At 37.4% G+C, this 13,138-nt stretch overlaps 1 protein-coding gene across 2 annotated transcripts in view; it reads right to left on the bottom strand.

Annotated features, from left to right (window-relative positions):
- SLC25A24 (solute carrier family 25 member 24) overlaps positions 1–13,138 on the bottom strand; it is a 59,289-nt gene that overhangs the window by 39,338 nt on the left and 6,813 nt on the right. Inside the window, exons 1-3 of one of the 2 annotated variants that reach the window (XM_086391515.1) lie at positions 12,852–12,986; positions 6,999–7,125; positions 2,807–2,894 (exon numbers count right to left, since the gene is read on the bottom strand). In XM_086391515.1, coding sequence (XP_086247641.1) covers positions 2,807–2,894; positions 6,999–7,125; positions 12,852–12,971 — 335 coding nt within the window. In that variant the 5' untranslated portion in view covers positions 12,972–12,986. Of the gene's footprint in view, positions 1–2,806; positions 2,895–6,998; positions 7,126–12,851; positions 12,987–13,138 lie in introns of those variants that run through there. The other variant, XM_086391514.1, reaches the window with a different exon arrangement.

Consider the following 13,138-nt stretch of genomic DNA (forward strand, 5'->3'; position numbering starts at 1 on the left):
TAAAATGGTGCAATCACTATGGAAAGCAGTCTGTCGTTTCTTCAACCAGTTGGACACAGAGTTACCATATGACCCAGCGATTCTTCACTAGGTATATACCCAAGAGAATTATAAACAAGTTCACATAAAACTGTGTACACAAATATTCACAGCAGCAATATTCATGATAGCTGAATATTGGAAGCAAAAAATACTGGAAGTGGAAGCAACCCAAATGTCCATCTGTAGATGAATGGATAAATAAAGTGTGATATATACATAAAATGGAATATAACTTGGTCTAAGAAAGGAATGAAGTAGTGATGCATGCTACAACATGGATGAAGCTTGAAAACATGCTCAGTGAAAAAAGCCAGACACAAATGCCACATGCTGAATGATTCCATTTTTTTATGAATGTCCAGACAGACAAAGATCAGTGGCTGCTGGGAGCTTGCAGGGTGAGGAGTAAGGAATGACTGCTAGTGGATACAGAGTTACTCTGGGGGTTGATGAAAATGTTCAAAAATTAGATAATGGTGATGAAAATACTAAAAACAAGTGACCTGTACACTTTAAAAGAATGAATTTTTTTTTGTATGTAAACTACTTATCAATAAGGTTGTCATAAAATATTTATATATACAATTATATAGCATCATTTAAAAATCCACCCTCTATATTACCTGTGATTTATTCTGGAGCTTAGGCTGGAATTTGCATTGGTCCTAAAGCTATCAAAAGGAATATAGGAATACGATTTCTGGCCAGCAAATCAGAGAAATACTCTGTTTCCTGGAAAAATGTGGCCTTGGGGCAGAACATTACATACCCCATATTCCACTTTCAAAATGCTATTTAAGGGCCTTCCCTGGTGGTCCAATGGTTAGGACTCCATACTTCCACTGCAAGGGGCACGGGTTGGATCCCTGGTTGGGAAACCGCACACCACACAGTGAGGCCAAAAATAAAAAATTTTAAATGCTGTTTATCTCCTTTTCATGTTTTAGCTTTACATTTCCTCAGGAAAGGCTTTCTGATCCGATGTTAACAAAAGTGATGCCAATGCATAGCTCTGAGATTTGGGCCTTCCTATTAAGCAGCTGCTTGCAGAAGAAATTCTGAATAGACAGAAGGAAGGAAAATGCTACCACTACAGATACAAAAGGAGATAAACTTGACAATAAAGCCATTTGGCAGAAACTTTTTAGGTAATGTTGAAGACTGAAAACACTGACAAGAATACTAATATGATGTAACTATCCTTTTCTATTTTCTGTTACCAATTTTTTTTTTAATTGGTCCCTGTACTGTATTTGTAACAAAAAAGCCTTCAAGGACACTCAGACTTCAGAAATTATCACTCTATCCTGTGAAATAACACACTAAATCTGACTGCCCTGGGCAGTAATGTTCAAACTGTATCTGTATTTTCTGAAAGAAATAGGTATTTCTTTTTATGGGGGGGGGATATTTTCTCTTTATTTTTTTTTAATTGAGGTACAACTGATTTATAATATATCAGTTCCAGGTGTACAACAGTGATTCAAAATTTTTATAGACTATACTCCACTTATAGTGATTATAAAATATTGGCCTTATTCCCTGTGCTGCACAATATATCCTTGTAGCCTATTTATTTTACACATAGTACTTTGCACCTCTTGTCTCCCTATCTTGCCCTCCCCACTTTCATCTCCTGATTAGTAACCACTGGTTTGTTCACTATGAGTCTGTTTCCTTTCTGTTCACTAGTTTTTTAGATTCCACATATAAGTGATAATATACTGTATTTATCTTTCTTTGTCTGACTCATTTCACTAAACATAATCCCTCTAAGTCTATCCATGTTGTTGCAAATGGGAAAATTTCATCCTTTTTATGGCTGAGTAATATTCCATTTTATATATCTACCATGTCTTCTTTATCCATTCATCTGTTGACGGACACTTAGGTTGCTTCTTTTTGACTATTGTAAATAGTGCTGCTATGAATTCTGGGTGCATGCATCTTTTGAAATAGTCTTTTCATTTTTTTTTTTTTTTGATATGTACCCAGGAGTGAAATTGCTGGATCAAACAGCTCTATTTTTAGTTTTTTGAGGAACCTGCATACTGTGTTCCACAGTGGGTGCATCAAGTTACATTCCCACCAACAAAGTACAAGGGTTCCCTTTTCTCCATGTCCTCATCAGCGTTCCTTATTTGAGGTCTTTTTGATGATGGTCATGCTCACAGGTGTGAGGTGCTATCTCACTGTAGTTCTGACTTGCATTTCTTTGATGATTAACAATGTTGAACATTTTTTCATGTGCCTGTTGGCCACCTGTATATCTTTCTTGGAAAAATGTCTGTTCAGTTTTTCTGCCATTTTTTTTTATTCGACTTGTTTGTTTTTTTCAAATCAGTTTCTTTGTCAGTCAATGAGGAGACCTTTAGGATTTCTCTCTTATCCAGTCATGTCATGCATAAGATAAAGAAGTGATGCATCTACTTGACTCCTCATCTTGAAACAATGAGTTCTACTGTCACATTAGAAACCAAATAGGAAAAAAGATAGTACTAAAACTTTTAGGCTCCTTCTGTAGAGACTTAGCACCTTCCTGTCATTCCACCAGGCCTGGAGGTCTTGAGAGAGTTTTCTCATTCCTACACTTTAGGTGCACAAGCACACACAAAATGAAAAGGGAGAAAAGCGGGGAAAGATATTGTAAGGAATGATAAGGTGCAGAGAATTGTTTTAAGCCATGCTTACAAATGCAGATCTCTAATACCAGATATTAAAATAAAATAAAAAAAACACAGTTGTCAATAGATGAAGAGCTTACCTTTGAAGAATCAATTCTGCTTGTTGTTCAGAAATAGTTAGACCTAGTATCTGGAGAGACTGGACAATTTCAGAAGCCTCAATTTTTCCTTTAAAAAATAAAAATTATAAACTCAGAACTGACAAGGACCTTAGAAATATGACTTTCAAATCCCTTACTTTATAAGGGAAAGCCTTGAACTGATTAAGGTAATATTATGAATTAAGATGAGTTACAGATTTGCTTAAATACATACTGAAACACCAACTCAAATTTTAACAAATATATTAAATAAGTACACATATATTATTTCATTCAAAAATCACAACAGCCTTGTAGGTAAATAATGATTCCATTGAAAGAAGAGACTGAGTTTACATGGCCCTACAAAGAAACCACATTAAGAAGCAACAGAACTGATGTACAAATCAAGACACTCAAATTCTGAAGTAAATTCAGTTAAGGTAGGATCTCTTAAATATAAAGTATGCATTTATTAAATGATGAAGCATTAATTATGCATAAAGATGTATTCACTGAGTTAAAAGAAAGTAGAAAAATGACTAAATGAAGCTAAAGAGTGTGAAATATTCTTTTGAGAGATCTAGCAATAAAAATGAAGAAAGCAGGGATAACAGGATGATGTAAGAAGGAAAATTATTATCATGAGAGCAATTAGAGCACGCTGTGGAAAGGAGAAGAATCAGAGAAGAAGAAAGAGAAAATACAAGCAGTAAATTGTAAGACTGCATTTCCCTGAAGCAGCTCACAGACTCATGATGATCGTAAGACTAGTATGAATAGAAAAGGATGAAACAAAATAAGAGACGGTCTGATGCCAAACCAGGATTAATAGCAAAGTTCTCCAGGAAAAGAGGAAGACAAAAATTACTGTTAGTGGTGAGAGGAAAAGACTACATTTAAGAGAAGGACTTTGAAGGGATGACAGGATTGGGAAAGAACTTTCTAGGGAGAAAAAAGGAGCAGCATGAGAATCTGGACAGCCAGAGGCTTTCAGAAACAGCCAGACTTTTCAGCAATGAAAGTCTTCAAACACCATTCTGAATAGTCACCTTTATAATTGCCCTCTCAAAGAAATACAGTTGATTTTCACTATTCACACTGGTTACTTTCTATAAGGTCACTGTGAACACAGAATTAAGGGAAACGGAACCATTGTTCCTAAGGGAAATATGGGGTTAGGTTCCTGTAAGCCTCTGGTTTTCTCATCAATTTTCTCATCAACTGATCAATACAAAAGCTTGTTTGCTGTGTGTTTCTGTTTAAATACACCTTGTTTATATATATATATATACATATATGTATATATATATATATATACACACACACAAATGTTGACTCATTAACAGTGAGCTTATGGTCAATAGCACTATAACTCTTGTCTGAGTAAAGTGTTTTGACACATATATTTTTCTCCAAAGACACTTCACAGCCTTCCCACATTTAGGAATGTGGATCAACATTTCAGCACTGCTTTTGGGAGCCATTGTAAATAGTGAAATCATCAACAAAAAACACAAAAATGCAAAAGACATGCTACCAAGTAGGCTGGAGAAGGACTTATTTACAGTACAAAAGCTACAACAGGGAAGCAGAGCGTCACCTTATTCTGTCTCAGCTAGAAATGTGTTCACCAAGCAAATGAAGCTTGTAGCTTCTCTATGCAAATCCATGAATGACTGCAAAAGTACTGTGAGTACAACTTGGGGGTTACTTTTGGAGTTAAATTTTATCATGTAGACAAATTCTCAAATACAGAATTCATGAATAATTAGGATAGATTATATATGCTTTCCTTTGTTGTTGGTTAATCGCTATGTTGTGTCTAACTCTTTTGCAAGCCAATGGACTACAGCCTGCCAGATTCCTCTGTCCATGGGATTTCCCAGGCAAGAATACTGGAGTGGGTTGCCATTGCCTTCTCCAGGGAATCTTCCCAACCCAGGGATCAAACTCGGGTCTCCTGTATTGGCAGGCAAATTCTTTATCACTGAGCCACCAGAGAAGTCCCAGTTTCCTATATGAAAGTCTAATAAACACAAATATGAACCTATAATGAGAAAGTGTTTTTAAATATACAAACAAGATAAATTGAGAGGAAACTGTTTGATCTACTACAAATGTATCATAAGTTTCACCACTAATACATTGTAAATGAACTATACTTCAATTAAAAAATAAAATAGAAAGACTTCACCTTTATTTCTTCTGGTTCATTTAGAACTTTCTGAAATTAACCATTGATATGTGCACACCATACATACATAAGTAGATCAGCCTCTACTTATCTGGAGATGATCCTTAGTTCGCTCCATCTCCCAGGAACTACCTGACCTAACACTATACAGACAGTCCCTTCTGTGCAGAGAGTTCAGGGTGGGATGAAAGTTTGTGGGAAGAAACTAAGTTGACTGTAAGAATTGAATTTTTCTATAAGATTAGACTAAGGTAGACTTGGGGCATACAATGTAAGGTTTATGGGTGCTAATAAATGTCCTAACACTACTACTTTCCACCACAAACTCAGTTCTTCCTAGCTGAGAGTCACAGATTTGAACAATCATCAAAACCATTCAAAGGATTTAGTTGTTTGTTTGAAGGAACTTGCCTTGAATCTAACTAAAGTTAAGGTTCAGTATAAACCAGGGCTTCGCTGATACCTCAGTTGGTAAAGAATCCACCTGCAATGCAGGAGACACTGGTTCAATTTCTGGGTGGGGAAGATCTGCTGGAGAAGAAACAGGCTGCCCACTCCAGTATTCTTGGGCTTCCCTTTTGGCTCAGCTGGCAAAGAATCTGCCTGCAAATGCAGGAGACCTGGGTTCGATTCCTGCGTTTGGAAGACCCCTGGAGAAGGGAACAGCTACCCACTCCCGTATTCTGACTTGGAGAATTCGATGGACTCTATAGTCCATGGGGTTGCAAAGAATCGGACATGATTAAGTAACTCACTTTGGGCTTCCCTGGTGGCTCAGCTGGTAAAGAATCTGCCTGCAGTGTGGGAGACCTGGGTTCAATCCCCGGGTTGGGAAGATCCTCTGGAGAAGGGAACAGCTATGTACTCCAGTATTCTTGCCTGGAGAATCCCATGGACAAAGGAGCCTGGTGGGCTACAGGCCATAGAGTTGCAAAGAGTTGGACACCACTGAGCGACTAACACACACATAGCTGAGTCATACACGACTGAGTGACTTTCACTTTCACTTTTCAGCAAACTATAACCTTCTGGCCAAATAAGGCCAGTTGCTTGCTTTTACAAATAAAGTTTTATTGGTACACAGCCATGCCCACTCATTTACATACTCTCTAAGGCTATTTCTGCAGGATGACAGCAGAGATAAGTACTTGCAACTGAGATCACATGGCTCACTAGGCTAAATATTTCCTATCTGGCCTTTTATTAAACAACAAAAAAGTTTGCCTACCCTGGTATGAACCATATTTTCTGTTTATTTGTTTAACTTGTTTATTGAATAATAAATCTGTGAATGGAATGGCCTCAACCACTTATGCATGGGGAGGGGTCTGAGGCTACATTATGTATTTTTAAAATAAACTCCCTCTTCTTATCAAAGGTTGCCTCTGGTGATAAGGGTTTGATAGCTGCTTCCTTTCTCCTACTGTGGCCCTTGCTTTTTGTTCTATATGACTGGGACTCTAACTCCAAGCTATTAATAAATAGAAAAACCATAATCCCAATCAGAAGGTATATATTTAAATATCTATCTGCTATTTTCTTTTCTAACTTTCATAATCAGAGAGTATCTTCTCTGATCACAGGGAATTCTTTCAAAACAACTTATCAAATATAAAATAATCTGAAAGTTGTTTAAAGTTTAGAATATAAAACACTTGTGCTTAGTATGAATAAAAATAAATCTCTCTTGCTCAGAGAGCAAGAAAATATAATTGTTATTTTTAAACCATAACTTAAAGTCAAATCAGCATAAGGTTCCATAATTAATATTTTACAAAAGGCCCTACTCACAGTTTATGATTCATTGGACAAAACTACATATAACTTTTCTCCACTAAAAACATTCTATATAAAAATCATATACTAAGAAAAACAAATATTAGCACAAGCAGTAATTATCATCTAAAAAAGACTAAAATATACATTCTTTTAAACTTTTGGAAGCATGAGAAGTACTTCTTCATAGCTGTTGATAAACAGAAAATAAAGACAAACCATCATTATTTTTGTCCAAACTCTTAAATGCCAATTTCATTTTTTTCTCATGGTCTTTAAGGTACTTCATAAATTCTTCAAAATCCAGCTTCCCATCTTTGTTGACATCACCAGTAGTGAAAATTTTCTATAAAAAATAAAAAAAATAGAGATATTTTATATGGGTTTAAAATACCGAATTTTTTTGTACAAAAACTTTAAGGAAATCGGCTATTTTCCTATTAAGAAATGTATTTTATAAATTCCAAGGTAGAAGACAAAATCTTGACCTAAATTTAAATGTTTAAAATAGTCTTTCTCCTTTTGAATTTCCAAAATTACATGATCTCTTCCTAAAGATGATCCTTATAAAAAGCTGTGATATCAAATTGTCTGTCTCTATCAAGAAAAATCATTTGTTTTGAGAAATATTATTTCACAAACAATAATATACATACACATACTATATAATGTTCAGTTCAGTTCAGTCGCTCAGTCATGTCCGACTCTGCGACCCCATGAATCGCAGCACGCCATGCCTCCCTGTCCATCACCAACTCCTGGAGTTTACCCAAACTCATGTCCATAGAGTCGGTGATGTCATCTAGCCATCTCATCCTCTGTTGTCCCCTTCTCCTCCTGCCCCCAATCTCTCCCAGCATCAGGGTATTTTCCAATGTATATGGATACAATAATATAATATATATACTATGTATATAATTATATGAATACAACATAAAATGGATACTAAATATTCACATATAATACTATAATATGTATATACATAACATTATATATGGACACACATATATATAAAAGATAAATGTATACCAGTAATGTCAGGTTAGGTTAACATGTTTTTTTTAATCTTATAATTTACCACAGTAACAGAATAAAAACGTCATTTACCCTAGTAAATGTGGAAAAATTTTTGATGGATTCTACATCTTTATGGCTAAAAATTCTGAGCAAACTAAAAACTCTGAGTAGTGCTTCCTCAAACTAATAAAGGGTATCGACAAAGAATTCTCGTCTTTTTTGTTTAAACTAGTATCAGTAGAATTCTTTTATCTGCAACCTAAATAGTCTTGATTCAAATGCCACCAATCATCACATTTTAAAAGCAAATACATTTTATTGTCACTAAAAAATAATTATTAATCTTTAATTACTTTCAAAATTAGATTAAGGATGATTTTCATCTAGAAATTATTTTGTAATTACTCAACACATACAGAGATTTGCACTTGTGTCTTGGCTCAAAGGCAGGAAGAAGAGTGAGAAACTTTATAGTAGGAAAAAAGGAGTTTTCCAATGTGCCCTGACTGGAGACTGCTGGCCTGGGAAAACTTCCGGATTTAAATGGGTCACCCTGTGTGATTGGTTGGGGGACATATTTAGCTCTCTCTGGTTGGTCCTAAGTTGGAAGCAGGGACAAAAATTGGGGAACTGTCAGTGATCAATCAATTCCTGACCATTTGGGGCTGTTACAGAAGTCATAGTTAAGCTTCTTGGACTGTCACCAGAGATAGCATTCCCTGAAACAAAAGGTTCTGTGTGGTTACTGTATTGCTGTAAAGAGCAATAATATTGCATAAGAACCTGGAATGTTAGGTCCATGAATCAAGGCAAATTAGAAGTGAAAAAACAGGAGATGGCAAGAGGGAACACCAACATTTTAGGAATCAGCGAACTAAAATGGACTGCAATGGGTGCATTTAACTCAGATGACCATTATATCTACTACTATGGGCAAGAATCCCTTAGAAGAAATGTAATAACCATCATAGTCAACAAAAGGGTCCAAAATGCAATATTTGGATGCAGTCTCAAAAATGCCAAAATGATCTCTGTTTGTTTCCAACGCAAACCATTCAATATCATAGTAATCCCAGTCTATGCCCTGACCAGTAACACTGAAGAAGCTGAAGTTGAACAGTTCTATGAGGACCTACAATACTTTCTAGAATTAATACCCAAAAAAGATGTCCTTTTCATCATAGGGGACTGGAATGCAAATGTAGGAGTCAAGAAACACCTGGAGTAACAGGCAAATTTGGCCTTGGAATACAGAATGAAGCAGGGCAAAGGCTAATAGAGCTCTGCTAAGAGAACACACTGGTCATAGCAAACACCCTCTTCCAACAACACAAGAGAAGACTCTACACATGGACATCACCAGATGGTCAACACTGAAATCAGATAGATTTCACATCTATCAGATAGATAGATTCATTGCAGCCAAAGATGGAGAAGCTCTATACAGTCAGCAAAAACAACACCAGGAGCTGACTGTGGCTGTGGCTCAAATCACGAACTCCTTATTGCCAAATTCAGACTTAAATTGAAGAAAGTAGGGAAAACCACTAGACCATTCAGGTATGACCTGAATCAAATCTCTTATGACTTTACAGTGGAAGTGAGAAACAGATTTAAGGGACTAGATCTGATAGACAGAGTGCCTGATGAACTATGGGCAGAGGTTCATGACATTGTAGAGGAGACAGACAGCAAGACCACCCCCAAGAAAAAGAAATACAAAAAAGCAAAATGGCTGTCTGAGGATACCTTACAAATAGCTATGAAATGAAGAAAAGCAAAAACCAAAGGAGAAAAGGAAAGATATACCCATTTGAATGCAGAGTTCCAAAGAATAGCAAGCAGAAATAAGAAAGCCTTTCTCAGTGATCAATGAAAAGAAATAGAGGAAAACAACAGAATGGGAAAGACTAGAGATCTCTTCAAGAAAATTAGAGATACTAAGGGAATATTTCATGCAAAGATGGGGGTCAATAAAGGACAGAAACGGTACGGACCTAATAGAAGCAGATGTTAAGAAGAGGTGGCAAGAATACACAGAAGAACTGTATAAAAAAGATCTTCACGACCCAGAATCATGATGGTATGATCACTCACCTAGAGCCAGACATTCTGGAATGTGAAGTCAAGTGGGCCTTAAGAAGCATCAGTACGAACAAAGCTAGTGGAGGTGATGGAATTCCAGTTGAGCTATTTCAAATTCTGAAAGATGATGCTGTGAAAGTGCTGCACTGAATATGCCAACAAATTTGGAAAACTCAGCAGTGGCCACAGGACTGGAAAAGGTCAGTTTTCATTCCAATCCCAAAGAAAGGCAATGCCAAAGAATGCTCAAACTACCGCACAATTGCACTCATCTCACACGCTAGTAAAGTAATGCTCAAAATTCTCCAAGCCAGGCTTCAGCAGTACATGAACCGTGAACTTCCAGATATTCAAGCTGGATTTAGAAAAGGCAGAGAAACCAGAGATCAAATTGCCAACATCTGCTGGATCATCAAAAAAGCAAGAGAGTTCCAGAAAAACATCTATTTCTGCTTTATTGACTATGCCAAAGGCTTTGACTGTGTGGATCACAATAAACTGTGGAAAATTCTTAAAGAGATGAGAATACCAGACCATCAGACCTTCCTCCTGAGAAACCTGTATGCAGGTCAGGCAGCAACAGTTAGAACTGGACATGGAACAACAGACTGGTTCCAAATAGGAAAAGGAGTACATCAAAGCTGTATATTGTCACCCTGCTTATTTAACTTATAGCAGAGTACAACATGAGAAACCCTGGGCTGGAAGAAGCACAAGCTGGAATCAAGACTGCTGGGAGAAAGAGCAATAACCTCAGATATGCAGATGACACTGCATGGCAGAAAGCAAAGAAGAACTAAAGAGCCTCTTGATGAGAGTGAAAGAGGAGAGTGAAAAAGTTGGCTTAAAGCTCAACATTCAGAAAACTAAGATCATGGCATCTGGTCCCATCACTTCACGGCAAATAGATTGGGAAACAGTGGCAGACTTTATTATTGGGGCTCCAAAATCACTGCAGATGGTGACTGCAGCCATGAAATTAAAAGACACTTACTCCTTGGAAGAAAAGTCATGACCAACCTAAACAGCATATTAAAAAGCAGAGACGTTACTTTGCCAACAAAGGTCCGTCCAGTCAAGGCTATGGTTTTTCCAGTAGTCATGTAGGGATGTGAGAGTTGGACTACAAAGAAAGCTGAGCACTGAAGAGTTTACGCTTTTGAACTGTGGTGTTGGAGAAGACTCTTGAGAGTCCCTTGGACAGCAAGGACATCCAACCAGTCCATCCTAAAGGAAATCAGTCCTGAATGTTCATTGGAAGGACTGCTGTTGAAGCTGAAACTCCAATACTTTGGCCACCTGATGTGAAGAGCTGACTCATTTGAAAAGACCCTGATGCTGGGAAAGATTGAAGGTGAGAAGGGGACAACAGAGGATGAGATGGTTGGATGGCATCACCGACTCAATGGACATGAGTTTGAGTAAACTCCAGGAGTTGGTGATGGACAGGGAGGCCTGGCGTGCTACAGTCCATAGGGTCGCTAAGAGTCGGACACGCCTGAGCAACTGAACTGAACTGAACTGTTGTAGTTACTGCAGAGTCCTCTGGAGTTTTGATACATAAGCCCTCATCAGCCACAAAAAGCCTTTTTATAAATGGCTCAGACCGTCTATTACCAAGAACAACAAACAAACAAACAAAATTTTGTTTTGATAAAGAAGTAATGTGTTTCAAAGACTGAACCTGTTTATGGCATAATCTAGAATTTCTTATGAAAGGTTAGTTTATTCCTAATAAATAAATAAAAGTCACACTTGAAAATCTAAGTACAAGAGAAGCTTTAAAAAAGCATTAAGGGCAATAGGTTTAAAAAGAAAACATGACTTAAAAATCCAAGTGCAATTTACAGAGAGAATATTTTGGACTGGCCTGGTCTATAGACAACATCCAGTCCAGGCCTCTGATGTTACAAATGAAGAAATCAAGGCACAGTGCTTGGCATATAAAATGTGCTCAAAATACAACCGATCAATGACTGAATGGATGATTAAAATATAGACTTCCAAAGTTCATACAGCTTATTAGAAGAAGAGTTTTACCAAATCTTAACGTGACAGAACCCAATTGACAGTTTTTTGAGCATGAAGTGCCAATTTTTCAAATGAATTTGCCAATCTTTACCTCTCATGGATCTCCTAGTCTTCTGAGTTAAACATCCAAAGAGCAAATATTATTGGAAAACAATAATTATACTCAATAATAACTTCCAAACAGAAAATTACTTGGAAATAATAGAAATGCATGCAGCATCACATACTGAGAAGGATCCTCTAACCTATGTTGCTGGGGGAGAGATCTGCAAAACAAACAATGCCCAAGCTCATTTTTAAAAGTCTGATGATTAAAGCAAGTTATAAGGACATATTAGCTTGGGTGAGACCCCAAGACTACAAGCCATTCAGACTGATTGTCCTCCTTCAAAATCCAATATTAGAGAAGTTTCAACTACCACACAACTCTCAAAACACACACATAGTGATTATGCCAGTTCCCTAAAGAGGGGAGGGAGCATTCTTGGGGTTGATGCTCATAGGCTACTAATAACAGGTGAGTACCTTGAACAAGGTAACCCCCAAAACCAGTTTGCATCCAATATCTTGAGAGCAATTTGAATTCAGAAGCCTGAGTTCATCTCTAGTTAGTTATTTTGTCTCAGGACTTGCCTTGATGTCTTTTTCCTTCCCTGGATACTTTTGGAACACTTAGTAATGATTGGTTATTGTATTCCTTACTATATTCCTAAATTATCATATTAGAGCCAGGGGGAAAACTGAGAAAAATGCTTGAGAAGACTATTAGTAACATTGTTATTCTTCCTTCAGTAAGGTTGGTAATTGACCTGAAAACTACAGTGGCAGCCCAGATCAAGTTTAGGAACCTGTAAATTTGACTGTAGGCTTCTCTGCCCAAGGCTCCTCCAGAACTCTCAGCCCCAACATCTCTCTGATCACAGCATTTCTGAAGCCCACCTTCCCTCCATCCTGCATGACCCCTACACCCTGCAGGCCTTCCAGAAGCTCAAAGATGTCCAGGATCCCGTCTTCATTATGGTCTAGGTGAGAAAACAGTTTTTCATAGGAGGCGTCCATCTGGGATGTCTCTGGCGGGAGAAGCGCCTAGAGTGGTCCACGCTGTGACCCTGTGAGTCTCGAGGTAAATGTGAAAGGCAAGATGGCAATCTCTGCCCACCGCAGGCCGAGTTGGAAGAGACCTGAAGTAGCAGCTGTCTCTCTGCTACCAAAGCCAAAGCCCTTCT

The sequence above is a fragment of the Bos grunniens genome, chromosome 3 (genome assembly GCF_055505025.1).
Source record: "Bos grunniens cultivar Pamir isolate PY7600 chromosome 3, Bosgru_T2T1.0, whole genome shotgun sequence".
Lineage (NCBI taxonomy): Eukaryota > Metazoa > Chordata > Mammalia > Artiodactyla > Bovidae > Bos > Bos grunniens.